This window comes from Oreochromis niloticus, linkage group LG17 (assembly GCF_001858045.2).
Source record: "Oreochromis niloticus isolate F11D_XX linkage group LG17, O_niloticus_UMD_NMBU, whole genome shotgun sequence".
In the NCBI taxonomy this organism is placed as follows: Eukaryota; Metazoa; Chordata; class Actinopteri; order Cichliformes; family Cichlidae; genus Oreochromis; species Oreochromis niloticus.
The window spans coordinates 15,597,201-15,623,351 of record NC_031981.2 but is presented as its reverse complement, the minus strand read 5'-3'; the positions used below and the strand labels follow the sequence as shown (position 1 = coordinate 15,623,351).

General features: G+C 39.9%; 1 protein-coding gene across 9 annotated transcripts in view; it reads right to left on the bottom strand.

Annotated features, from left to right (window-relative positions):
• The window catches only part of ppfia2 (PTPRF interacting protein alpha 2), a 177,671-nt gene that overhangs the window by 83,549 nt on the left and 67,971 nt on the right, over positions 1–26,151 (bottom strand). The window contains exon 1 of one of the 9 annotated variants that reach the window (XM_025899447.1): positions 21,614–22,165. The exons of 7 other annotated variants lie outside the window; for them this stretch is intronic. In XM_025899447.1, coding sequence (XP_025755232.1) covers positions 21,614–21,694 — 81 coding nt within the window. In that variant the 5' untranslated portion in view covers positions 21,695–22,165. Of the gene's footprint in view, positions 1–21,613; positions 22,166–26,151 lie in introns of those variants that run through there. One more of the 9 variants, XM_019346920.2, reaches the window with a different exon arrangement.

Sequence of the window (26,151 nt, the reverse complement as noted above, 5' to 3'; positions counted from 1 at the left end):
CTATGTACCCATTCTAATGGGGTTAATAAAACAAGTTATTAAAATGAACTTGTGTAATTCTTATGAGATTATATAAAACATGGCCTTCCTTGCATGTATGTTAGTGAATGGAGCATTTGTGGAGAATAAAAAATACATCTACATCCATTCATAAACAATGACTGGTACACAGAACAGGAGATCTTAGCCTTAGAAATACACACTAGACCCCTGCAAGACTGGCTATCTTGCCCAGAGGGTAGATCATTAGGTAATAGCTGATGGGTTGCCACACAGTATAACAATAAATGGACTTATAAATATATTATGTATCATTAAGGCAGAAGAAATAGCTACAGAATATGTGATCATGTAGAACAGTGCCCAAACTTTTTTTGCAAGGCCCCCTTTGTTTTACAAGAAAAATGTTGCCCCCCCACGAGAAATACAGAGTTCGTCACGCAACCTCAAAGGTATGTGCCTTTTTTCAAGTCACGCTGTGCACCGCGTTATTGTTTACATGAGATGAATTGCAGAATGGCAGATAGAGACAAAATACTGTTGCTGTTAATCTGACTGTCTTCAGGTTTTACACACTTACATATACACTCGCATATACACAGAGGCGTCACGGTGTAATTATTTTACGTGTAGTTGTTTTTTTCCTGTGTATAATATTCAACATTGTTATCAATACATTTAGCAAAAAATGCCTCTCTGTGCAAAATGGGTTCAAAAACATAAACAGCTGTGGGATACTGTTTGTCTGTGATTTGAACCGGGGGGAACAAATTGTGGCAGGATCAGCCTGATATTATTTGTATCCCACTGTAACTTTACTGTATAAAGAGCTAACATGTCCAAAATGTCAGGAGTAGTTAGTTATTACAAGAAGTGTTTGTGAACTAAAAATCAAGAATGTGGGATACTGTTTGTCCGTGATTTGGAGAGCCCAGCGCTGCTCCCGACGTAGGGAAACTAATTTTGCAGGGGAGACCTACCTTGGCACTTGTGTAGGTGAAGCCAAAGGGAAGATATGCTTCACCATATTTTCTAGTCTTTGGCTTGGAAGGAAGTTGGTTTGGAAACATATTTGGCGATGCTTCATCTCCTGCTTTGCGTTTGTGTGGGAGCCCCGTCAAAAACCTGCAATGGCTCTGCCCCCCCACCGTCCCCACCCTAGGGGGCGGGCCCCACACTTTGGGAACCTCTGATGTAGAATAAGGGATTGCTAAATCGCTCCTATGTTACTAACATATATCCTAACAAGCAACAAGATGATGGTAAATATATGTAGATTAAGTGTTACTGGCGGGCTTCAAAAATTAGACATCACATTTTGAAAATTTAAGCAATTACTGTAAAAGCCCCAATTTGAGGGTCATAATAGTGACATTTTTGCAGTTTTATTCAAGTTTTACTTTTTGCTGAAATTTTTCAAAAAGGAACAGTAAAAAAAGAAAGAAAGAAAGAAAGAAATCTATAAAGCCAGCAACTACTTGGAAAGAAGCAAACCTTTTCCAGACATACATGACAAAAAAGGCCTAAATGGCCTGAAATGAGCTGCTATGATTGGGCAAGGGTCACTGAACCTTTCAGCAGATGGAATCTATTTGGATGTGAATGTTTCTGGTGGTCACAGCGAGTTCAGACAGAGTGAGATGGAAGCAAAAATGACACAAGATTGACTTTGGAACTGAGAGACAGTCAATTTGTGATAGCTTTTATCTCTATTTTTGACAACCTCAGCATTTTAAATTCTACTTTAGGTTTCTTATTTGCATAAAATTCATGCATAGTAAATGGACAGAGAGGAAAAGTTAAGCTTAGATTTTCTGGGTATATTCCTCGGCATTCATGCCAACAGCAAGCAGAGAAATGGTTAAAGGTTTTAGAAGGTAGAAGCATAGAAACTCCAAATGCTTCCAAAGAAAAAGTTTTTTGCTTTTAAGAGCCCATTCAAACTTGAAAATATGTCTAACTGCTCCTAAAAAAGTCTAAATTGTACTTAATACTACTTAAGTCTCATTTCACATTCAACAAAAATACATTTCTGCCCCTAAATGAATGAATTAAACTGAAGGAAATTGTGCAAGTGGTTCTTTTGTACTGAAATGTCCAACTTAAATGCAAAAAAAAAAAAGAAAGAAAAAAGAATGGTGTTTTAAGAAGCAAACAAGGTTTAACTGAGTCAGAATATATGTAAAAGTAATATGGCTTTGCCTTTCTGCAGGAACTATTCAGTTTTGCGCTGAAATTTCTTTGATAATGTGCCATTTGCTGCCAGTGAACAATTTAATGAAGATAAACAGCGAGGGAAAAGATAACACTGAAAAGAACGGTGCTTAAAAACTGGGTGCAACATCTGTGGCAAGGTGAATGCCAAGCATGAAATCAGCATTACGCAAGGATAAAGTAATCGCTGTTGCCAGGAAAGTGTGAAATCTAATCAGGAAGGGAATAGCAGGAGTAAAACTCACACACATACACAGGTGAACTACACAGCAGTTCAGTGATGGCAAACTACCGCACCATTAAAATGCTTTAAATGGACTACAAATGGGCTAAGTGTTTTGGTGACTTTTTGTTTTTTTAGCGAAGACGGACAGCAATTTTCAGAGAAGCTAAAAAGGGTATCGAAAAAGTGAAAATAAACCCCGGTGTCGCAGCATGAAGATACAGATACAGAGCCTCTGGTGAATAGCAGGGTGCCTGCTGACAAATGGTGATGTAACACTGAGCTCTTCCCTGTAAAAAGCCTTCACATGAGAAGAATCAAAATCTGCTCCTGGGAACGGATCACTGTTAACAACTCTACAAAAAGTCTGTGTCAAACTTGGTCAAAGTTTAAAAGCTAAGCGTTGGGGTTGTACCCGCCTAAGTGAGTCCAACTGCTGCCAAGTCAGCCCTCGCTACTCCTTTCCATAAAATATTATTGGCTTCCAGTCTGTGTTAAGCACTTTGATGCTGATCATGTGAAAGTAGCTTAAGTTGTCAGACAGGCACGCAATGCAGAAAATCCTTCACCTTTTTACCCCCACAGGGAGAAGCTGAGAAGCTTCTTTCCATTGTATATATAGGACGACCTGCCAAAAGCATTTCCATTTCCTTTTAGAAATCCACGCCAGTAAACTGCAATAAGGTAAATAACTACACTTGGGTGATATTTTGCATTCATCTGTTGTCAGAAAAATCTGAAAAATGTTTGCCCACTCAAGTCAGACAAAGGTAGGAGGAAATGCTGTCACAAGCTGCTGAGTTTCTAAGGTCATTCACAAAAAAACATGGAAGAAAAAAAGCAATCTAATGGATCTGAAGAACATTTTGATTGATGCTACAAGTTCATGTGTCGCCATTTTTAAAATTTGTTAGTAGTAGGTTTTTATCCATTAGTTTCACTCTACTTAGTGACTTAGACTAGACAAATACATTATTAATAAGTAGTAAATCAAATAACTGGTAAAGCAATTATATACTGAAAACAGCTCCTATAGCTATGTGTAAAGACAACAACACTCCACACTCTTAAACAGTCAATCAAGATTCCATGAACAATACAAAACTGGGGAACTGCTTCCTAACTCTGGAAGTCTGGTGTGGTAGTAAGCACCGTCACTGCATGGCAAGAAGGTCCTGGGTTCCTCTCAATTTCAAAAGACATGTTCATTTAATTAGTGACTCTAAACTGTCTATAGATGAAAATGGATGGATAGATAGAAGCATGGATGGATGCATAAGTACAGGTAGACCACGAACCAACGAACCACCAACGAAAACCTTGATCCCTCGAACCATTCACTGGTTGGAGGCTGAGGATATGTGCATTGTCTCCAGTGTACTACATGCTAGCAAAGATATTTGGGGCATATAACATCAGATAGTATAAAATTGTTTTTATACATTTATAATCTCAGTCAGTCATTTTGGGTCATATTGAATAAAAATTCCGACAATTTTGTAATAACCCTGATCATGCCATGCTTCAAAAGATTATCTGTGGTATGAAACTGGACACTCAGTGACTAATGACTTGTAACTGACAACTCTTTAGCCAATGAGGATGCTATCCCGCAGTCAGACCGCCTCCCTCTTTGTCACTGTTTTTCGCAGTTTTGATGGTGATGGTGGAAATACCAATAGAGCCTTCAAAACGGCACTTCAGAAACCAATGGATGACATCACAATAGTTGCATCCATCTTTTACACCATCTAATATGTTAAACTGGCAAAAAAGATTTTCAGAAAACTTGACCTTTGACTCCTGAACTTAAGTTCGAGGTCACTGAGATCCCAGCTCATCTGATATTTTTACGGTATCAATTTGAAACACCTACGTCGCTTCGTTCCTGAGTTAGCGCATCCATGTTGCCTGCCTGCCGACTCAAAGTAAAAGTTAGCAGCATAAACCTCATATAAAAAGGTGGACACTTTATTTATAAATCTAAACTGTCTTACACTTGTTTCTTCTCAGGTTTTTGCAGAGCATGCTCAAATCACCCACAAACACAAACACATCAGGGTACTCACTTGAACACATGAGTTTCAAAGGTCAGTAATAGCGCATGCAGCTCATGTTCCCATGGCTCACTAAAAGCCTGGCCATTAATGACTACACACTACATACAACTTACATTTCCGCCACCAGCTAACAGAAGATTTATGTGTTGCTGGGTACAGAGGTCGGCATAGCAGACGCTGTTTCAGCGCTTCTAAGTGGAAGCACTTGTGTAATAATGATCATGAATAATCCATATCACTCATGTCAGAAGAGCTGGATCGTGTTCTTCATTAGCTAAGCCCTAACGAGCCAAACATGTCATGTGATTTTGGAAGAATATTTCCTTCTTCCAAGGCAGCAGAACAACAGATGTCAGAGTCAATATATTTTTTCACGCTGCACAATTTTACTGCAGTTCCTAAACGCAGTGTCAGTTGCTTTAAGTTTTACCTTTGCGTTCCATTTGTCTTGGTTATGGAAAATTATGTTCAGTTTAACTTTAGAGGTTTTACTCATCTGTGAGGCAATGAACTGATTATTCTAGAGTAAACAGGCTCGCTTGTGATTCATCCGATTAAAAATGTCATTGTCTGCTATCTAATTTGGTTCTTTTAGGTTTCTCTGTGCTTCCAAATCTGTTTGGTTCTTTTAGGTTTCTCTGTGCTTCCAAATCTGTTTATTCCTTTCTTTGTCTTCCATATCTGTCTTAAAGCTACTTCTTGTGTAGGTTAAACTGATTTTTTCGTTTTATACTGTGTTTTTACCTTTATTTGCCATTTCTGAGGTTAGGTTCTGCTCTGCCCTGATTGTGTTCACCTGTTCCTTGTAATCCATCATCCATCCTTTAGCTTCACGAGGTCTGGAGCTCATCCCAGCTGTCACAGGACAAAAGGCAGGGTACACTCCAGTCTATCGTAGGCTAATACAGAGAATGGACTGTGGAAGCTGGAGTGAACACATAGACATGGGGAGAAAATGCAAACTCCACAAAGAAAGGGCTCAGCCAGTCAGTGGATTTGAACCTAGGACAGTTTCACTCTGAGACCACAGTTCTGATCACTGCACCATCGTGCTGCCCATTCTTTTTAGGCTTTTATTTTCCACCTTGAATAGCCCTAAATTTAGGTCCAACCTCAAGTTGCACTTAAAAAATAAAAATACAGGACATATTTGTGGGGAAAAATACAAAAAATATATATCAAAGAATATTTTATATGAGCTCGTAAAAGAGGGAGATAGTTAGTTTGAAGTGCTGTGAGGATGTGAATGAACATGAATCTGTTAAACTGAATTCAATAGTGAAATTAGTATAAGCAAACTTCCACTGATAAGACGACACACTAATCTTGTCCTGAACAAACGCAAGAAAGCTCTGAAGTGACACCTCAAGAAGTTTTGTTGCCACAACCTGACGTCATCACAGAACTCATTAAGTGTTTTGCAGTTATGCGAGAGCATCTTAATCAACATGAATAAAGTGATCGGCTAGCTGCCAGCCACCGTTTCACAGCTCCGCTCGATAAAGCTGCTAAGCAATAACACCTCCGTTTTTCCAAAGCAGACGTCTGAAGTACGTAGACGTACAGAAGCTGGTGTAAAACTCAGTGTTCGACTTTGCCAAATCAAAACGGAGTCAATAATTATCCATCTATGACTAAAAGTCACATTTATACTGTTTAAAACACTTCACTGATAATTATACACACTATATGCCCACATAGTCATTTCTATAGAGAGCTTTGGTTAAGCTGAAAACACTTACAGTGCAGGTACTAGAATTTTGACCGATCACCTAAGGTTCCCTTTTTTCTCAAAAAAATATAGGTTGCATGTGAATTGCAACATACCAAGCCCAACTGCATTAATTAGTCACAACATTCTTTGAAATAGCACACTGACTTTATAGTTTGTGCTGAATTATTCAGGGTAGTGCAACAAATGGGGAAATATGTATGCATCCAATCATTATGGCATATCAGGCTGTGTGTCATGTCAGTGCCTCACATTCTCTCCCTCGCTCTATAAACTGTACATATTCTACCAATCGTGTCTCTTCACAGCGATGGGTTTTAAGCACTACAGCTCACTCTGCACACTTTAACGCCTTTATTTCAGTAGGACATTTTACTAAAAATTCACATATAATCCTTCATCTGTTGTCCTCCCATTCACTATATAATTACAAATCAAAGTAAATCCTCTACAAGCCCCAGAATTAGCATACATAGCTAGTTTATACCGAGGCTACTCCCAAGCCAGACAAGGCCCCCTGGCTTTGTAAATAATGAACTGCGTTGCAGTCAAATCCCAGTTGTAATCATTTGCAACCTCAGGATCGGCTGCATTTATCCGGGCACTGGGGGAAATCTGTTGATGTCGATTGCATAACACCGCATAACATAACTGAAGCCCGCAGTGCCAGTTTCCAGGCAATAATTGCAATGACAACTTCAAAGATGACCAGAAATCAAAACTAACAGATGTATGACAATCTCAAGATAGCTCAAAATATCTTAGAGAGCAAAGAGGGGGGAAAATTGTACTAAACTTTTAGATGCATGATAAATGTAAGCTGCATATAGAACCAAATTCCTCTAACTCTTTTTCTTACAGCTTGCAGAACTGCGTGTATTGATGACTATGCACAACTCATTCTCTCTTGCCCCTGCTCACAAAGCTGCAGAACCTTATACCAGTTTGTTTTTTTGGTTTACTTTGCACATGCTTGCAGTATCATGGTAGAATCCAGAATCTCCTGTACTTCTCTAAGCAAGGATTTGGTTTCCCTCAATACATCTTCTATATCAGCTCATTGTTAATTTTTTACTAAATGGGTAGAAAATTGTGTCATTTCTGAGTTAAGGATGCACTGATTTTAGAGGTCACCAAATCACTGCAATCACTAGCTATGTTTCGTAATGACAACCTTATACAACATGGCACATATGTGGTTAAGATGATTATAATAGTAACTGAATATTTTATGTGTTGAATGGTGGTTGTAGGGAGCTGCTCCTTTGCACATTTCATCTAAACCCTTTCCTCCTCTTTCGCTCCAGACACCCATGGGTGTGGCAAAGCCAATCCACCAGTTTGAGCTGAGTAGCAGCGACTGTCTCCACGGCAACCAAGGGTGGATGCTGAAGTCTTTCAAGGGTGCACGGTGCCTCTGTTGCACGTTAAAGGGATCGTCGTGTAGCAGGTGGTGCTCCCTCCTTCAGTGTAAGTGGGAATGGCCTGCAGGGCCACAGGGCCTGGTCAGAGCCACGCAATGCCGGGATACCTGTCAGCTTACATTAGCACAGATCACAGAGCCAGCATCAGTCAGTGGCTTGCTTTGTGTCGGTATCAGGCTTATTCTTACGGAGACGAAGACGGAAGGCATCTGTGTGAAGAGACTCTTGAAGCTCGGGTCCAAGTGCTCCCACCATTTATTAAAGTACCCTCCAGAAAGATAAGGCATAGTTTAATTTCACTGGAATTTGCAATTATCAGTCGGAGGCATTCTTTTTGGGGAAGCAATCACTGCTCCTTGACCTATAATGATTTCATAGGTCACAAAGTTTAATCATAAATGTAAGCCGAAAAGCCTATGACAAATTAAAAATATAGATCCTTAATTTAACCTCTGGAGAGTTTCTCCTCCATCTTTGCTTACATGGAAAATGTCTTCAGTGATGAACCGTGGTTTATTTTGAATACAGCAATGTCGCAGCTTTTAACACAAGAGGCACTAGACAACACACTTCACCTGTGGTGCAAGACCAAACATTCTCCAGACAGAGACCACAGCCTGTGAAACATTTAACAGCAACTCTTAAACTAAACTGCAAGACGAAAATAGCCGAAGCCTGGAGAATGCAATCAGCACTCAATGTAGAGACGCTTTTGAATGGATATAACCAGAGGCATTTACGCCTCCGTCTCTGTGGTTGTTAGTTCATCAAGGTTAGGGTTATGCTCATCTCCAAATCCACAGACCACTTCATACCTGTATTTGATATAGGGGAGATGAAAAGGGGGAAAAATGCCTGATCATGAGTGGGTTGTGAATAAGTAAAAGCTACTCAATTTTTCTGAAGCATTTCTGGTTTGTTCTTTACCCGAGTGTCAAACTGTGACAGCTTTTACCAGATTAGCATGTTCTGAACTCTCTACATGGACAAGCAGAATAATCATGATGAGCACATGGCTAATTTGCACATAATAACAAAACTCCAAAGCTATTTCACGTTCACTGCGATTCATCCTGTATTTACTCACAAGCTATCTACACAAACACAAAACCTTTTCATCTTAATATAACAAGTTTAAACAAAAGAACCATTAAACTGAAACATTATCTATAGCAGATGAGCAGTATCGCAAAGGGGCTGTGCCTGAGAGATGTATCTGGTTCTTCAGTTGAGCCGTCCTCCTCAGAAATTGTCTCAGTGGAAAGGTGTGAAGAAGCCATTTCTAAGGAACCAAAACCAACAAACAGGTAGGCCAGAAGCAGGCAGGTATAAGATCAAGACTCTGTTTTAGTTTCATAATCGTTACTGCTCTTAAAGAGACGTAAGTTAGGTGCTGATACATTTCCCAAACTGAAATATGATGTTAGACTGTCACTGATTACCCAACTCAAAACCGTAGCCAGTATTACTCAAGGAAATTGAAAGATCTTCCAATAAGCACAGACTGATTATCATATCATTTACAGCTGGAAGCGGGAACTGGTTGTTCAAAACATGTGGAAATCTCCAAACTGCGACAGACCATGCACATTAAAATGCATATATAGAGCTGGAAGGCATCCTGTAATGATTAAGCAACTGAACACAACATGTTTTTGTAATTATAATATGAAACGATGCTGGAACGGAGAAGAGTTTGCTTTCCAAAACCCTCCAAAATAATTTGATTCCTCCATACCAAAAACAAGGTAGCTAATCCAGTCTGCCCTAACTTTCTGTGTTAATTGCTAAGCCCCTGGTAAACTCGCTCAGGAGTTCCTCCATGTTTTGTTTGCAGGTCCTCAGCCTTATTGCCAGCTGAAACATTATACACTTTCATTAAAAATCCTGAATGGCAATATGCTCCCAGCTCACCTGCAGGGCTCTTGACACAAATGATCTTTTTAGAAAAGAAGTGACTCCAGAAATGTAACTGTAGCTGGATTCCAGGAAAAGCAAAAAACACAGTAGCAGGCAACAATGTCTCTACAACCAGACATCGGATAGAAGAGCTATGAAGATAATCAGACAATTAAGTTCTCTGCTGGCTTCCTCAGAACATACACTCGGCACTCTGTGAACATGCCTTTTGGGGAAAAAAAACATTAGGTGCTGAGGTGGTGTTGTCTCAGCAGGGAGTCTATGTTTTGCTGCCAGATGAACTGATGCGGTTTATCCCACGTGAGCCTCCAAGCGGATGTATTGATTTTGCATGATGAGAGGGTGGTGGTAGCAGCAGGGAATACAGACCTATGAGCTACAGAAGCAGTGTCTCTGAGTCTAATACCTGTGCTTTTTACATCTTGCTTGATGGCTGCACAGTTTTATGTAAACAGAACGTGTGAGAAAGAAGAACCATTACACTCTCCAACCTTGTAAACTTAACAAAGATTGTATGTAATAGATCAGATAGATTTATTGTTACAATTCACTTCTACTTTCTTTGACTGGTTCTAACTTGTTCTAAATCAAGAAAACAAGATTAAAACCACTGACAGGGAGAGTGAAAAACACTGATCGCCTTGTTAAAATCCAATCTTATGCTGGTAGAGCTTGATTGTGCAAAACAGCCCAGGAAATCAAGAAATAGGGCCAACACCTTTGGACATCTCCAAACTCCACACGAGGATGTGCCGGAACAAGCCCAATCAACCCCACCAAGACCCAATGGACCTGCTGCCAAAGTTTCGGTGTCAGAAAACCCACAAGCCACATCTATTAGTCGATTAGTTGACATTATCAATGATGCGGACTACAACAAGTGGACATCGCAGACGTGTAATGGTTACATGCCATATTATTATTATCATTATTATTTCTAACTACAATGTGTTACTGTACATGAAAATCTGGAAGCAATATCAGCTCCATAAGATGCATAGGCATTTATTACGCAGGCTCCCTGGAGCTGTGATGTCGACTCTAGGTGGTAAGCTATAGATGCTATACTTATTTTCAATGATGGACTGGTTTGTGCTTTAAAAAAAAAAAAAGCTTCTGTGTATATTGTGTTATGGACACTGGGTTATTAACAATAAGCATCACTTTTTTTGGCATGTCATGCTAATTAAGTATACAGTTTGTCATCTGTGTATTGGCTAGGAAACAACGTGTTTGACGTACGCCGAAAGGTCAGAGCTGATATGTGACCAGCAAGAAAGCAAGATCATAAAGATGTCATATGACCCCTCAAATAACTTTATAAACTGTGGCAGTGTAGTTAAAAGCCAGACAGCAGTTTGTAACAGTCCAAAAACCCTTGCAGCTTAACAGAGAAACAAAACAGTGCATAATTAATGTTGCTGGGTTTACAGCCTGGTCATGGCACTATCAGCATGCACACACTAACAAAGCTACACACATACTGAACAGGAAAAGACAGTCAAAGCTGGTGTAATTGAATGTAGCAGAGATTTTATTGCCACTGCATTATTCACAAAGGCCACTGCGTACTGTATCGCCTCATGTGAATGACTGTAGGGGAGACGTAATGCTGCAAAGACGCAGTGTGTGAGAAAGTAACACTGAGACTATTTCTGAGGTCTCAGAAATGAGAAGCTTGGGGTGAATTAATTACTTAGCAAATTGAAAACGCTAAGTCATGTGCCTCCAAATGGACTCCGCTTTGCTCTTTAATCCAACCTGCACAGTGATGGGTAGCTGAGTGAAACAGAAATGTATGTTGCAATCACAGTGAAGCAAAGGAGGCTGTAAGACAAAGAGATAGAGATGTAGAGTTAATGACTGGATACAGGAAGACCCTTGACACCCTCCCAACTATTCCCATTATGGAGCAATAAAATTAAACAGCATGGAGGACTGCCTTGTGGAATGGGTATTCCAGTTTCAGCTCCACAGATGATGAATTTTCCCAGATGCAGAGATGCAGGGAAAAGACAGATCATTGAGCCTAAGGATACTGCAAAGGCTGAATAGAACAGCCAGTGTAAGAATAAAAAAAATTAATATTGTTACTGAGTTTCTATGTTTCACTGGGTCATTTGTTTAGTCTAACAACAATAAACCTGACCATGCCTTGACTGTATATTACAGACTCAGTCACATTTGCGTGGTAACTAGTTGCCGATCCCCTGGCAACCTCCAGTTATGAGTGGATCTGTATTGCTATAGGTTTGCTTTGGACAATACCAGTTTGCCACAGTCACCTGCAGTTTGCATGAAAGCCACCAACTTGTCTGCAAACACTTGTCATTTATCTCCCTAAGCAAAACGACAAGTGTGCCTTTTGAAATGTGCTTCTTGAAGCACTTTGGTACAAGTTTAAATTTGAAAGCCATTGTTTTCTGTTTCTAGTTTGTGTTGCACTCTTTGCAATTCCACTGCTGCTTAGCAAGTTTTTTGTGTTCTTTGTGTCACACTAGCGACTGCCAACAACTCCAGAAACCGCTTTGAAGCAGCTGAGGAATAAACACTTTTCCTCAGTAACTAGTGGTTGCCAAGGGTTCACTGCTTTCTAGGACTGAGTGAATGTGGCCTAAACTGTTAATTTTACAGCAGCTTCCACAAACCAGTCCCCAAACTGTGAATGAGTAATTTTTTATAGTGACCGGTGGTCGCTAGATGGTTGCTGCCTAATGTCTAGGCCAGCACCTGTCAGGTACTGGGTCCATGGTGATCCAGTACCTGAGAAACACTGGCCTAGATATTAGTTTTTGCAAACAAGTTGGTGTCATTCATGCAAACTACCGGTGATTGTGGCAATCTAGTCGTGACCAAAGCTAGTAACCAACACTACAGGGCTTGTACTTTATTCAACGTTATTGGTGAAGAAATTATTCAAACTTTACTGCTTTACTCAAGCAGGCAGTTTTCTCTGTAAACAAACTTGACAGTGTAAGTGGAGGAACATTATTTTATCATTAAAAATAAAAATTTATTATGTACAAGTTCGGGGTCCAACAGAAGCCCATGGCTGATGCACACAAATTACAAAACTTAGATTTTCTGTAAGCATCAGCACTATTATTACCTAAAGCAGGTGGCAGCCTTTTTTATAATTACAGACCTCTTAATTGCTGTCCATGCCTTCAGTTTTTTAGTGCTCCAAATACATGTCTCATATATTGCCCACTTACAGCTGGAGAGTTGGCCTGGAGATAAGGGAGCAAGTTAGATGACAGCTCTGACAAATGTGCTGACGACGTCGCTTTTACCAGGGCGAGCCAAGGATGTGCCCCTGTTTTTATGTGCATTATGGAACAGGGGCTGCAAGTGCGTATGGGAAGAAGCGAGGAGGATTAAAATATGGATGAAAGAACTACTGGATATCAGGCAATTTGGGTGGGAATGACACATTCATCAATGGCTGAATGAGCATGTAGTGAAGTTTCTTATTACAAACAATGATTCACTGGTGTTTTTCTTAATCCTTTAAAAAAAAATCCCACTTAGAAAGTATTCAGATATTTTAATCCCTTCACATAGTCAGTACATACTTAAAAGTTCCATTTTTTATTTTTATTTTTCTTAGCTTTATCTGTCTTATTACACTAAAATTGAATCAAAATTTCTTTGGTCCAACACCGGGGCCATCTTTAAAGTGCTTAAAACTGTTTTCCCCTGTTTTCTGCCATATATATCCTGTTACAGTCTTTGGTTGCTAAAATAAATATAGCCAAAGTCTTTTAAAATCCAAATCCCTCTAGTAGAGCCCAAGAATAGTAATAAGGAGCTAGAAATGAATATAACAAGTTCACTTTAACACTTAAAAATCTGCAGGACGTCCATAGAAAAAGTATATATATCAGTCCTGCTTTGATTCAAGCCTAGTAAATAAACGCACAGCTTTATATTCTGTCAAGAAACCCACAGAAAATGTCACCTTTCAAGTCCACATTGTTGGATAAATGAGATCAAACTGCTGCACAGAGCTAGGCAAATAGTTGCACCATAATTGCGTCAATGAAGAGAGAGGTTATTGCCATGCTAGAGTCTACTGAAGTGAAGTGAGTGGCTTGGCCTGAGTGTGCACCCAACTCCACTTTAAAATCTCTGTGGGATCTATTATGGATCTGCGTGCATGTGTGTGAAAGTCTGTGAAGGTACTAGCTCTGTAATGCATCAAATACGCTTTACTGTTCAACATGTGTAGCCGACGATACGGCAGAAGATTAAAGGATGATGTGCAATAAAGAGAGAAAGACATCACAGCGTCGCATTAAAGGATAAATGATACTGGAAATATTATACATAGGCCATTTTGTTACGGACTAAACATCCCATTAAGGGACTAACCAGTGATTAAGCCCATCGTTCCATTCATCACTGCTTTAAAATTCCTTTCCCCAACTGTTTGTATTGAAAGGAAAAAATTCAGGACATGGAGAAAACAAAACATTAAATCATTTCCTAAAGCATTACTCAGATAATTAACAGGTTTTAAGAGGCTTTTTTGGATATCATATGCAAATCAATATAGCACATGACGAAGAAACAACCATTTGGATATGTTGGTAGTTTTTTTAAAATAAGAAAATTAGAAACTAATACAAATGAACAAATATATAATTGGTTATTTTTAAAATATTAAAATGTTGTGTGACCAAAAATAACAGAAATGTAAGAATACAATAGCGAGTTTGGGTATCTTAAGAATGGCCTTTTCACAGACCTTTCTCCAGGAATCTTAAATCCCCAGGCCCATTTTAGTCTTTAGTGCTTCCCCCAAGCAGCCATGTCAGCAAAATCCATGAATCAGATGGGAGGTGTTAGGTCGAACATTGCTCCGTTTTACTCATTTTAAAATGCCACTGGAGAAATTTACTACACTGGAAAGAAAATATTTTATGAAGTTTTAGGCAAGTCTTTTTCTGCATAACTGTTAGATTGGCTAAAGTATTTATACAAAAGTCTCAGTACTAGTAAGTTTGGGCTAAAAATACTAAGCCCCTAAGGTGACTTGTATTTAAATATAAAACTCAATTTTCAGATTTGGATAATCTTTTTCCTTTAAATATAAATATATACCATCTCAGAGCATCTGAGCCCATGACACTCTCTCTCTCCCTCTCAGTGGTCATCACGCTTCACCTCATTGTTGCTAATGAGCGATTTTATCATATGGAATCAGCACTTTTCATAACAAGCCCTAGTACCTATGGACACTTCTGCTTTGTAATTTCGCTCTTTTGCCTATTGTTATTCCGCTGTTCTCGCTCTCTGGGAAGAACAGGTGCTGTGGAACTAGAACAAAAATAATAGACATTGTTTCGCTCTCACCGATCACTTAACATGCAAATACATTCAAAAATTCACAGCACATATATTATCTTCAACTTATATGCATGGTGATTTGGCAGAAAATGCTGCATTTAGTGATTTGTTTCCCCCCATTTAAATAAGCACTTTGCAAAACATCTAATTGAGTTTCGGCTGTAACTGGGAGTGAGGCACACCTCCGTCTGCATCAGCGCAGCCCACAGAGTTTGTGCATTTTGCAGAACTAATGCGTTGCTTGTATATTTATCTTATGCATAGGGTTTTTGTCAGATAACCCTGCAGCTATAACATCTCTGTTAAGACTGAGGGTAAAATTGCCCACTACAATCTTTCTACGTTCAACGTAGAAAGATTGCTGAAATTGGCTATTTGGTTTTTTTATCTTGACACTACAATTTCCGGAATAACTACACTGTCAACAACAAGGTGGAGGATGAATGTTTATTTGCATACTGGCACATGAATACAATCTTTTTCTCCTGTCTCTTGTATCCACACACAGGCACACACCCTGGTATACAGGGGCCTCTTGCTTTCGAAAGCATACTCATCCTTTTAATCGGTCTGGAATCCATCAAAGTGGGTCAAACTCCCTTCCCCATCTGCCCGGGCCAGATTTTAAATGCACGAGGGCTGATTAAAAAAAGACCAAGAAAATAGGGCAAACGCCTACAACACACAAACACATACGCACGCACACGTGTACGTATCACTTGGGAGACCAGCGGCGGGAATGGGATACCAAAGGGAGGAGCGTGCTTGCGAGTGTGTGTTGGTAAGGATATTGAGGGCATTTGTAAGCAGTTACTATGTGCAGTGTAACAAATGAAAGGTCAAGAGCTTCGATTCGAGTCTGTCGGCCGTGTATTAATTTGTCATTTTTGTGCTAATTTGCATACGGCCACCCTTTGTTGATCCATCAACGCTGACTAACACGACACAGAGAGGGTGGAGCACACAGAAAGGGGAGGGGGAGTGTGTGGCAGGGTGCTGGGTAAGACAGCTGTGTCGATAAGCTCGCTTCCACAGCTGGGTGTTGTTACTGTGCGAGCGCATTTGTACTTGTGTACGCGTGTCTGCTGTGCGCCTGATTGACAAGAATGTGTAGCTCACATGCATTGGTGTGGTCTGTTTGTTTCTTCGCAGTCTTGCGTGTATCAATGTATGACTACATGTCATTGCGCAAACATCTGCACACACGGAGAAAATTCAGCTCAAAACAAAAACTGACAGAAACAGCTGCAGAAATGTTCCAGATAATCAGGCGAGCACAGCTCTCACAAAGCTTCAGCTTCTCCCTCGGGATCAACCTGCAGGACTGTCCAGGTGTCATATGACGTGTAACGTCTCCACATCTGCACTGGGGAACGTGCAGCAGTCATAAGAGGGGATGGGATCCTGTATTTAACCTGTCATCGCGGTGCACGGACGGGGATCCCCAAGATTACGCTTTGACATTTCCATATTACCCAGAAATATGTTACTCAATTTATTATAAACGTTATAAACATTAAAAGATTTTTTTTCAGTCTAAAAATGTAAATGTTCAATTTAATGTATTTAATTGAACAACCGAGAGCCAAGAAAACTGCAGTGATCAGTTTGTTATCCACTATACTGACTACATTTTTCTTTACATTATTTTATAACTGAAGCTCACAAACAAACTTCTTTACTGACAACTGCAGGACATGTCAGCAGCCGTCAGTTTGTGCTATGGTAGATTGTGTGCACAGGAGAAACTGGAAGTTGAGCCATTGGCATCTGAGCAACGAGGAATAGGTGTTTACTTGTCACTCAAACTGCTGTCTGGTGTCTCGCTATGAGTCATCCCATCTTGAGGCTCTTTCTGTACTCCTTGAGCCTGTTTGGGCTGGAGAGAGTGCTCGCTTGAGAATGCACATTAGTTAGCACTGATTAATGCATCTGAAGATGTGAAATGGAACAAGAGGCACTGTATCATGTCTGCATTCAGCTTTAGTAGTGGAGAAAAGAATTTTTATCAGGACATCAGTACAAACATCCCTCCTTGGCGTTAAGCACCATAATGAGAAGAAGCACTTTTTAATTAGTGTATACAGCCACATTTCATCTTTTCTGTCAAGCCCTGAACGTGAACCCTCAGTCAGACAGTCGGAAGTGGAAACCAGTGGTAGCGCAGCTCTAGCAGTTTGATTAAGTGAGGTTGGCCTGGGCTGTGGCTCTGCTTACAAACAAAGCACAGGCGACAGATGCTTATAGGCAAACCCAAACAGAAGCTTTTTAGCCAAATTCCCCCTGTGGCCATGCTGCTATAAACCTCCCAAATGCCAGCTCGCTGCAGAAGAGAGGATTATTTTGAAGGAGACCAGTGAGTAGCAGCTCATTTTCTTCCTCTCTTCTTTAACAGCAACCGAATATTTCAGAAAAACAAACAAACACAAAAAGGGGTCGGTAAAACATATCTGACAATCTGTTCAAAATTTCACTGCCAATTTTGCTTAAGCCCTGATTAGACTAAGAAGTCAGTGTTATTTCCTTCTTGTTATCCATGTTATAATAGTTTATCCTACACTAGGAGCTTCTTTCTGCGATGTTGCTGGAGGTGTAATGCTGCAGAGGCCATATGGAAGACAATGCATTTTAGACTGTGGGGGAAAGGGAGGCTTTTAAGCAAAGACACTCCAGCTGTAGCAACTAATCACACGAAACGCTAATTTGAAAACCAAGGACAAATCCCGGGGAACAATTATGTATAATTTATTAGATAGCTCAGCCCTGACAAACTGTTTGGCGGGGTATTGTAGAGTAGTAACAACCAAATATTAAATACAAGGACACAGACAAATCAACTAATAATAATGAAGGATTGAGCTAAATTTGACTTGACTGTAAAGTGACACTTGCACAAAATTGGAAATATTAGGAGATTATAATTGTTTAATCTAGACTTAAAATTCTTTTTTTTTTTTTATTATCTTCCATATGTATACTGTTACAACAGTAGATCCTCATATAAAAAAGTTTAAAATACTACAAGTGATCCCTGTGAGCCTGAAGCTCAGGATTTAAACTGCTCTAGAGCTCTGTTTCTTGCCATTTTTGTCTACTTTTGGATCTTTATGGTGTCAGTAAGAAAGGATTTCCTTATATGGTGTAAAGACAGATGAGCTAAAACAGCTTTTGTATGAACTGATGGGCTGCACCAAGGTAGGAGATAAATAAAGATTTAACAATGAATCCAGCAAAATGATTCCAGTAGAGTGTGGAAACACAAATATGTAAGTAGAAGTGAGAATATTAGCCCTCCCTTTAAACTTTTACACTCTGTAAGATTATTTCACAAAGATTTAAAATCTGCAAGTGCTTTCTCCTCACCAGAGAAAGCGCTCAGGGACAAGAACCATTGTGTGTATTGTTTGTCTAACCAACTCTTAGTAGTACAACTCTTTAAAGTGTTACATGATGACGCTACAAGAGCACTTCCTGCAGAATTTCTGCCACTTGAAAGAGAATCATGACTAAAAATCTGCAGCAAACTAAGTAATAATGCCCAAAGGGTTCGGAGCACTGCCAGCAAGTCTTCCCCTGATGGGAGGGTTTCCATGAATATGAACACTCCAGCACAGCAAATAGTCAGAAGGCAGAGAGAGGTAGTTGCGTCATTCCTCCGTGTCACCTTGTCGCACAGTAGAAGTAGCACGTCAAAAGAGGTCATTTTACACCACAAGCTCAACATGCATTTTAGACACACTTGAAACACTTGTAACCAAAGGAATAACAGCCTGCTGGTCAATCCACAATCTGATATAGCTGTATTGGAGTGATTCCTACAACATAATGATGATGCTCCAGCCCATCACTGCAACCAGTTATGTTGTTGCCATATCATGGTTTGGGGTTTGGGGGAATACACATATTTCAGGGCTTTCTGGTAGAAAGTCTTTTTAGTGGTGGGCAGCATTGTGAACGGATCTATGCAACTCAACCCAAGATATTTTCCTAATCGTTACAGAGTACAGATAAGAAATTTAACTTGAACTTCTAACTTAAGCATTTTTCCTCCTGCATGTTCATACCGGTCCACATCCAGTCATGTGTATGGTTGTGAAACACTGAATGATCTTTCTGGCCTGTAAAATCTAATTAGTTCCCAGAACTTAAAAAAAGCATGCAAACTCATTGTCTCAAAAAAAAAAAAAAAACGAAGTAAAGGTTACTTAACATAACTATATTAGAACAACTTATTCATTTCTCTAATATCAACGAGAAGAAGTTGATAGTGCAGATTCTTGTTCCCCTGCACTGAATGATCACAACGATCCCTTAAAATGTTTGTTAACCCCACAACCCTACCACTTTAAACTGCCATTAGTTTTTAACCAAATCTTAGCAAAACTGATGGCTGTTTACGGAGCCCCGCAAGAGACATGGGAGAGAAAAAAAATGAAGATGAACTTTTGCGAAAAGTAACTTGGGATCTCGCAAAAGTTAATCTTCATTTTTTTTCCTCCCATGTCCCTTGCGGGGCTCCGTAGCTGTCACATGCAAATCCGTACAAAAGACTGCTACAAAAAAGAAGAAGAAAAAAAAAACTTTGTTACTACTGTATTCTTGAATATTTAACTTAACAAATCTCGTGCAGTTACTGAGCTGAAAAGAAATGTCTTTTTGCAGGGGACTTTCATGAAATAGGCATGTTAAAATTGTCAGACTGGCAGTGTTTGTGGACTGTTTTGCACAGAATCACTGCGCTTGAACATAACCTCCTGAAGTAATTAGCATGGACAGACTTTTCATCTTGTTTTTAGTGCATCACATTTGAATTCTAGGTCAACTGCAATGCTATAAGCCAAGGTTAACCACAAAACTGCAGGTAAGAAAAGATGCTCCTTCATTCTACCCGATGTCTTCTGCTAATGTGCCACCTCTGCTTGCTTTTGTATGTCAGTAAGGAAATATCAGTTAAAAGCTGGAGCAAGTTACAGAGACCGTAGGCACAGCAGTGTGTCAGACTAGAAAGTCCCAGACCAGGAAAGCTGTGACACGTCTGGGTACATGTTTGCAAAGCCTGGCAGTGCATACTAAAGAAACTGAATAACTTCATCACCCTGATGGAGCGGCTGAAGCTTCAAAAGGCACCTACTTTGCAATTTAATTTGCCCCGACTGATTTATAATTGCAAACTAGGAAGGGCAATCTGATGAAATGAATATCATTAGTAGATGGTAAACAATTTGACAGGAAATGTTTTAAGTGTTTAAATGACTGTACTGAGAAAGTACTGGTATGGATCAGTGCAGTGACGTTATATCACCCCAAGAGTGGAAGAAAAAGACTTGTGAGCAGCCCAGCAGTGGCTTTTCCTTCAATTGATTTATACGGGGACTTCCTGGGACTATAATCTGTGATCTAGGGTCCTTTTGATTTTGCAGTATCAGAGGAGCTTCTTCCAACAGGTATGAGCCCTCCAGGGAGCCTTTCTTCACTAATGATTTGACATGAAAAGGCAAAGCTGAGGTTATGACAAACACAGAAGGGGAAAATCTTCAAATGGTAAAGTCACAGTGGCTCAGTGGTTTGAGGGCATATGAATTAGATATCCGAGGAAATGATTTAAGAGGCAGAGATAATGACGCTCTACTTGCTTACCATAAAAACAAAGTGATCTAAAATTTCACAACAAGAGTAAAGCAAGCACAAGAGCAAAGGGATGAGACAGTCTGGTCCGTTGCCAGCCCAGATTGCGATTTGATTGATGGGCTTATGAGGCAGGTGTATTTCTACATGTATATGTCGCCCAAAACTGAGCTCCCCTCAGCACTTCTTCTCACTTGAAACGCAACCCGCAAACCACTTTCCACACTTACGAAACCATGCTGACTGCACCTGGCTGCAAAAATTTCCAATCATCATCACCTTTTCCTCCCCTTTTATGCTACAAAGACAACCAGCAGGCGCTTGAAGACTGATATGAAAAAGGATACAGTCTCACTCACTTCCCTTCTTCCTTCCACCCACAATAAAACAGAAAGTACTGGCTTGGTTACAGGAGTAACACGCACTCGATCAATAACCACCAACACTGCTTTGTTGCATGCACGCATGGGCTCTGTGCAGAGCTGAATTATGCAGGGGGTGGTGGTGGGGGGGCAGTAATCAATGTAGGGCACTGTGCACACATGTCCCTATTTCTCTTCAAACCAACAGTGGCCAAATCATGAATCATTAAACATCATTATACAGATTTATATGAACTCTGAATTGCAGTTTCACACAATCCAACTGTCAGATGATTTATTTATCAAGAGGAAGTGTGAAGATGTTTTGCACTATTCTTCTTTAAGATCTTAGACAAGTTATTGCCAAATTATTCTTTGGTAAATTCGAGTATAGAGAATTTTGGCCAAGATCTCTCAAAATCCAAAACACAGCACTTTGCAATGTAAGCACAATACAAAGTCGTGGAAAACAAAGGGTTGAGTTTACCGAGGGGATTCTGAGGGGCTCTGTACGCAGATAGGAAACACCCAACATTCACTGTTCCGCAGAAAATCCGTCTACAATTTACCATAATAAAAGCCACAAGGCATTCAAAACAAGAAAAAAAAATACTGTCAACACAAATAGACAAAAACAAGCAGCTGACATCTCAGTAAACAAAACAAGCAAAAGGTGGACTGAAGACGAGCAGTTAACTTGCCTGGAACGTGTAGAACCTCGTCCCGTTCGGCGGATGCACCTTGGGGGAGTTGGTCCCCGTACTCATGTCTGAGAAAATCATAATCCCTTTGATGGGCAAACAATCCACAGCTGATTCTTTAATTAAAGAAATATTAAACTAAGCTAATATGCGTCACAGAGACTGTAAAACGATCCGAGGCGAGGACTCGGATCAGCCCCTGACCCGGCTCTGCGCTCCCGGCATCAGAAGGTGGAGCACTCCGGTACGACGCGTAACGCTCCGGGGAGAAGGACAACCGCGACAATTAAAGTGAAAACGAGTCAGCTCTCTTCACTGGTCTTCTTGCACGTCCCCACTCGCATGCGGTGTATTAGTCTGTATCCTTTTAGCGATCTGAACTGAGAGTAAACCCCGGCAGCTCCATGGTCTCTCCACGCCCGCCGCAAGCAGCTCTGCTGGCGGCTCAGATGGGTCGCTCTGTGCACGGATTACTGCCTCCCTCCTCCTCTGGCTTCACCAATAATCAGTCAGAGCATCACAGCGAGGCTCAGCCAACAACATACCGGGTGCCTAAATTGGCAGCAGAGACACACGTTCGCTCTGTTTGTACACTGTAAAAATGGCCTTTAGCTACAGTCATTTCAACTTATTCTCACTTCTTTTTCCTTTTTTAAGGCAGATAAAACAAAATGGGACAAGAACACGTGTAGACTATTGTGTTTTCTTGTACTAATTTAAAAGATAAATTAAAAGAAAAACATGTAATTAAATATTTCCAGTGAGTACTTTTTAAAAAGATAGTTTTTTAAAAGCTGTTTTATAAAAAAAACCCTCAATGCTTGCTTTGTGGTAGTACCGTTTAATTATTTTTAAAGCGCAATTTCTAAAAAAGTAGCGTAAATAACTCTTACTAGGTTGTCAACGCCTTTTTTGGAGTGTAGCTCCGTATTGATTGGAAGAGCAGAAGGATGCTTAAATTACTCAAATGGCCTCATTTGAAATTTTCTGTGTGCCAACAGGAGAAGCTATCACTGTCTAAAACATGCTGTCTGGATGGCGTGCTGTGCTCACTCAGTGGGAGAAAGATGGCCGTTTCAGGTGAATAATGGTTTAAGCGTTTAAGACAACTTCAAACTTCAGGATGTTGCAAGTATCAAAGACACCAGCAGACAAAAAAATGTTTCGTGCACTGGTCATTTTTGACATTTTTAGATTACTTTTCTTAAATAATAAGATTAATTTCAGAGTGATGGTCAAAATAAACATGCACAGTAGGTTTTTATTGAACTACTACTCCATTGGATATTTATGAGAGGACACCCCATTTACATTAGAAATACTAAAAGTCATGTTTTATCAACTGGGAAAGTATCAGTTACTTACAGTAAACTTGATATAAATTAAATTTAGGCTTTTAAGGCTTTTCTTAAAATGATATTTTACTATGTACTATGAGCCAGAAGTCTCCACCTAAAGGAGGGGTGAGGAACTCCAGACCTCGAGGGCCGGTGTCCTGCAGGTTTTAGATATCACCCAGGGTCAACACACCTGAATCAAATGATTAGTTTATTACCAGGCCTCTGGAGAACTTCAAGACATGCTGAGGAGGTAATTTAGCCATTTAAATCAGCTGTGCTGGATCAAGGACATCTAAAACCTGCAGGACACCGGCCCTTGAGGCCTGGAGTTCCCCCACCCCGACCTAAAGAGCACTTGCATACACAAGAATGTTTGGTTTTAGTTCTGTTTATATTCTGAAGGATTTTATGGAGGGTTTGGTCATGTATCATTCAGAGGCAGATAAACAAATTTCTATAAACATGGAAAATTTGGTTGTTTTTTTTGTCTGTGACGTTTAACTCCAATATGCCAACAAAACGGCCTCAGTATAGGCTTCTATACTGAGATTTTGTTTTGCACTTAAGAAATGCATATTTATGCAAAAACATTCAGGAAATTTTGGTATTGACGGCATCCTTTAGTTACACATTTTACCCTCTTTGACTGTATTGTCAAAGAGGGTAAAGTTGTCAAAGACTTTAAATGTGTGTGTGTGTCTGCAAAACATGATGGATTAGACATAATCTGAGCGTCTGAGAAGTCTTTCACCTTCGCCTTAAAATGTGCCGTTCTCTTTAGTTTTTTTTTTTTTCCTGTTCAGCATTCAGTTGAAACATTTCACTTTAAACACTAAATTGTCTGAACTAAACAAATTTACCGATGCACCTCATTATTGCTATTTACATTTTCAAGCAGATAAATCATGACTCCTTTTTTTTCTCAGGTCTCTATCAATTATCAGGTTGTTTCAGAAACATTTCCACCCTTTTACCATCTCTTTCTTTAGAAATGCTAACGCAGACGCAATGTTTCTATGGAAAAAAAGGGCTCATTCATCTAGGTTAAAACAAGCTTACTGGCTACAAACTTCTTTTATCACATGAAAAAAAAAGCATTTCTGCTCTAACATACTTCCAACCAGGGGTGACATGTATCCAGTTTTCATTCAATTTTCTCTCATCAAGTGACCTTTTCATGAGATGAATCCACTTCATTGAATGGTTTAATTCAATTCACTGTCCGGGCTCCTTTATTTCTTTTCATGGAACTACATGCCAGCATTCAGGTTAACATTTTGTATCACAGACTATGATAATTGGATCCACAAGAATAGTGTTAAGCTGTTATTGAGATAGCAAATCTAGTTTAGTCAGTACAGGAAATACCCAAGCAGTTCATGGTGTGTTCCACAGCTCCGTGAGATCCGTGAAGCTGAGTGGGTTGAACTCGCTGGTGTCCTCACACCCGACATAGGGATTTGGTTCTGGGAGACATCAAAGTATTTGCTCTTGACATAGCAGGTTAACGGCATTTAAAGCAGTGGAGCAGCAGATCTCATTTAGCAGACTGAGCTGAGTCTGCACCCCTGAACTGCTTCTCAAACTCACCCTCAGCACTGTCGCACAATACCGCATATTCACCGTGGGCTTGACCTTACATTTGAAATCATAACGTAAGATTAGACGCTTTTAGAATATAACCAAGATGGAGACATTCTAAAAGAGACACACATTATTAGCTGTGTGGTGTCAGTATACCTTCTGACTTTTTATTATAGTAAAGACATAGGTAAGTGTACTTTTTTGGCTTACTGTATCGATAACAATCAATCAATTAAAGCAATAACCCCCATCTGCTTGAGTCTGCATCCCAAATATCCTTGGACAAGATGCTAACTCCAAATTGCTCTCCAATGCAGCCGATGGAGTATGAATGTGAATGACTGTGAATACTAGATAGAAAAAATGTACATAGAAAGAGCATAGAAAAAATTGCTTGTATGGATGTGTGAATAAGGAGTTGAAGTTGCTTAATAATTTTTAGCCAGCAATGGAGGCATTTAAGATGTTGACGTGCAAGACTGCTGTTATAAACTCCTACTACATAGTAGGATTGTGGACGTGCAGCACCTTTGCCATCGCGGGTTACTAAGCCCTCCTGCACATTAGTCACATATAAAGACCTGTCAGTGTGCTGCAGTCCACTGGACTCTGACGTCATTGTACAGATGTGTGGTGGGCATGGCTTAGCGCTTCCTAGTGCTGATTGGATGGAGCCTCTCAATCCTCTGTGTTTTCTCCAGCTCTGATCAGCACTGTTCTTTGTCTTTCAGCATTTCCAAAGCTGCCAAAGCATTGCACCTGGGAAATTATATTTGAGACAAAAGGGTACTTCTGTTAATATTAGAATTAATATACAAAAATCTATCAAGATAGGGTTTTAGATAAAAAAAATCTGATTCAAAATTTATTTTAAGAGTACTTTTTTGACAGGATCCCCACAGAGGAAATCTCAAAGACACAAACACTATGTTCATTAAATCCACACCTGAGTGAGTATGTGTGTTTATAGTCAAGTGCGTGCATGCTTTCAAGCATTCCTGTATATCTTCTCTAATGCATGCATCCCCGTTTCCATCTAAATCCCTTAAGAAGAAAAACACACAGCCTCATGTCATCAAAGAGCTCAAACAAATTGATTTTTGGTTTGAAAGGCCTAATCTGTCAGGCCAGCTACAGCCTTCTGATAGAAATATCACATAACAGAAGTGATAATAAATTAGGAAATAAGAGGCATGTGTATTTCTGCCAAGCACGGATAATGGGCGTTTAAGTAGGAATGTAGGATTCTGTTTTGAGGTCTCGCCGAACACAAAACATTTCCATATGACCCACAGCAATAATCGTGGGAGTGTGAGGCCACAAATTTATACTAGCAGGGCACTTGTAACCTCAGGACATGTATGTAAATCACACATTTTAATTTCTTCTGCATGTGTGTGTGTCTGCAACACATACTGTGAGCTTGTTAGAGCATTTTACTGCAAGCTTGTTTGGTCACAAAACCACTTAAACTGCAAATCAGCTGCAAAAAAAAAGGAGGGGAAAAGAGAGACAATTTGTGCATAGGTAATGAGGATTTGGCAACTGCAATTTCATTTTGTAAGATGCTGTAAGGAGAAAGGACAGCTTTAACAAAAGAGGTGGCCTTGTGCA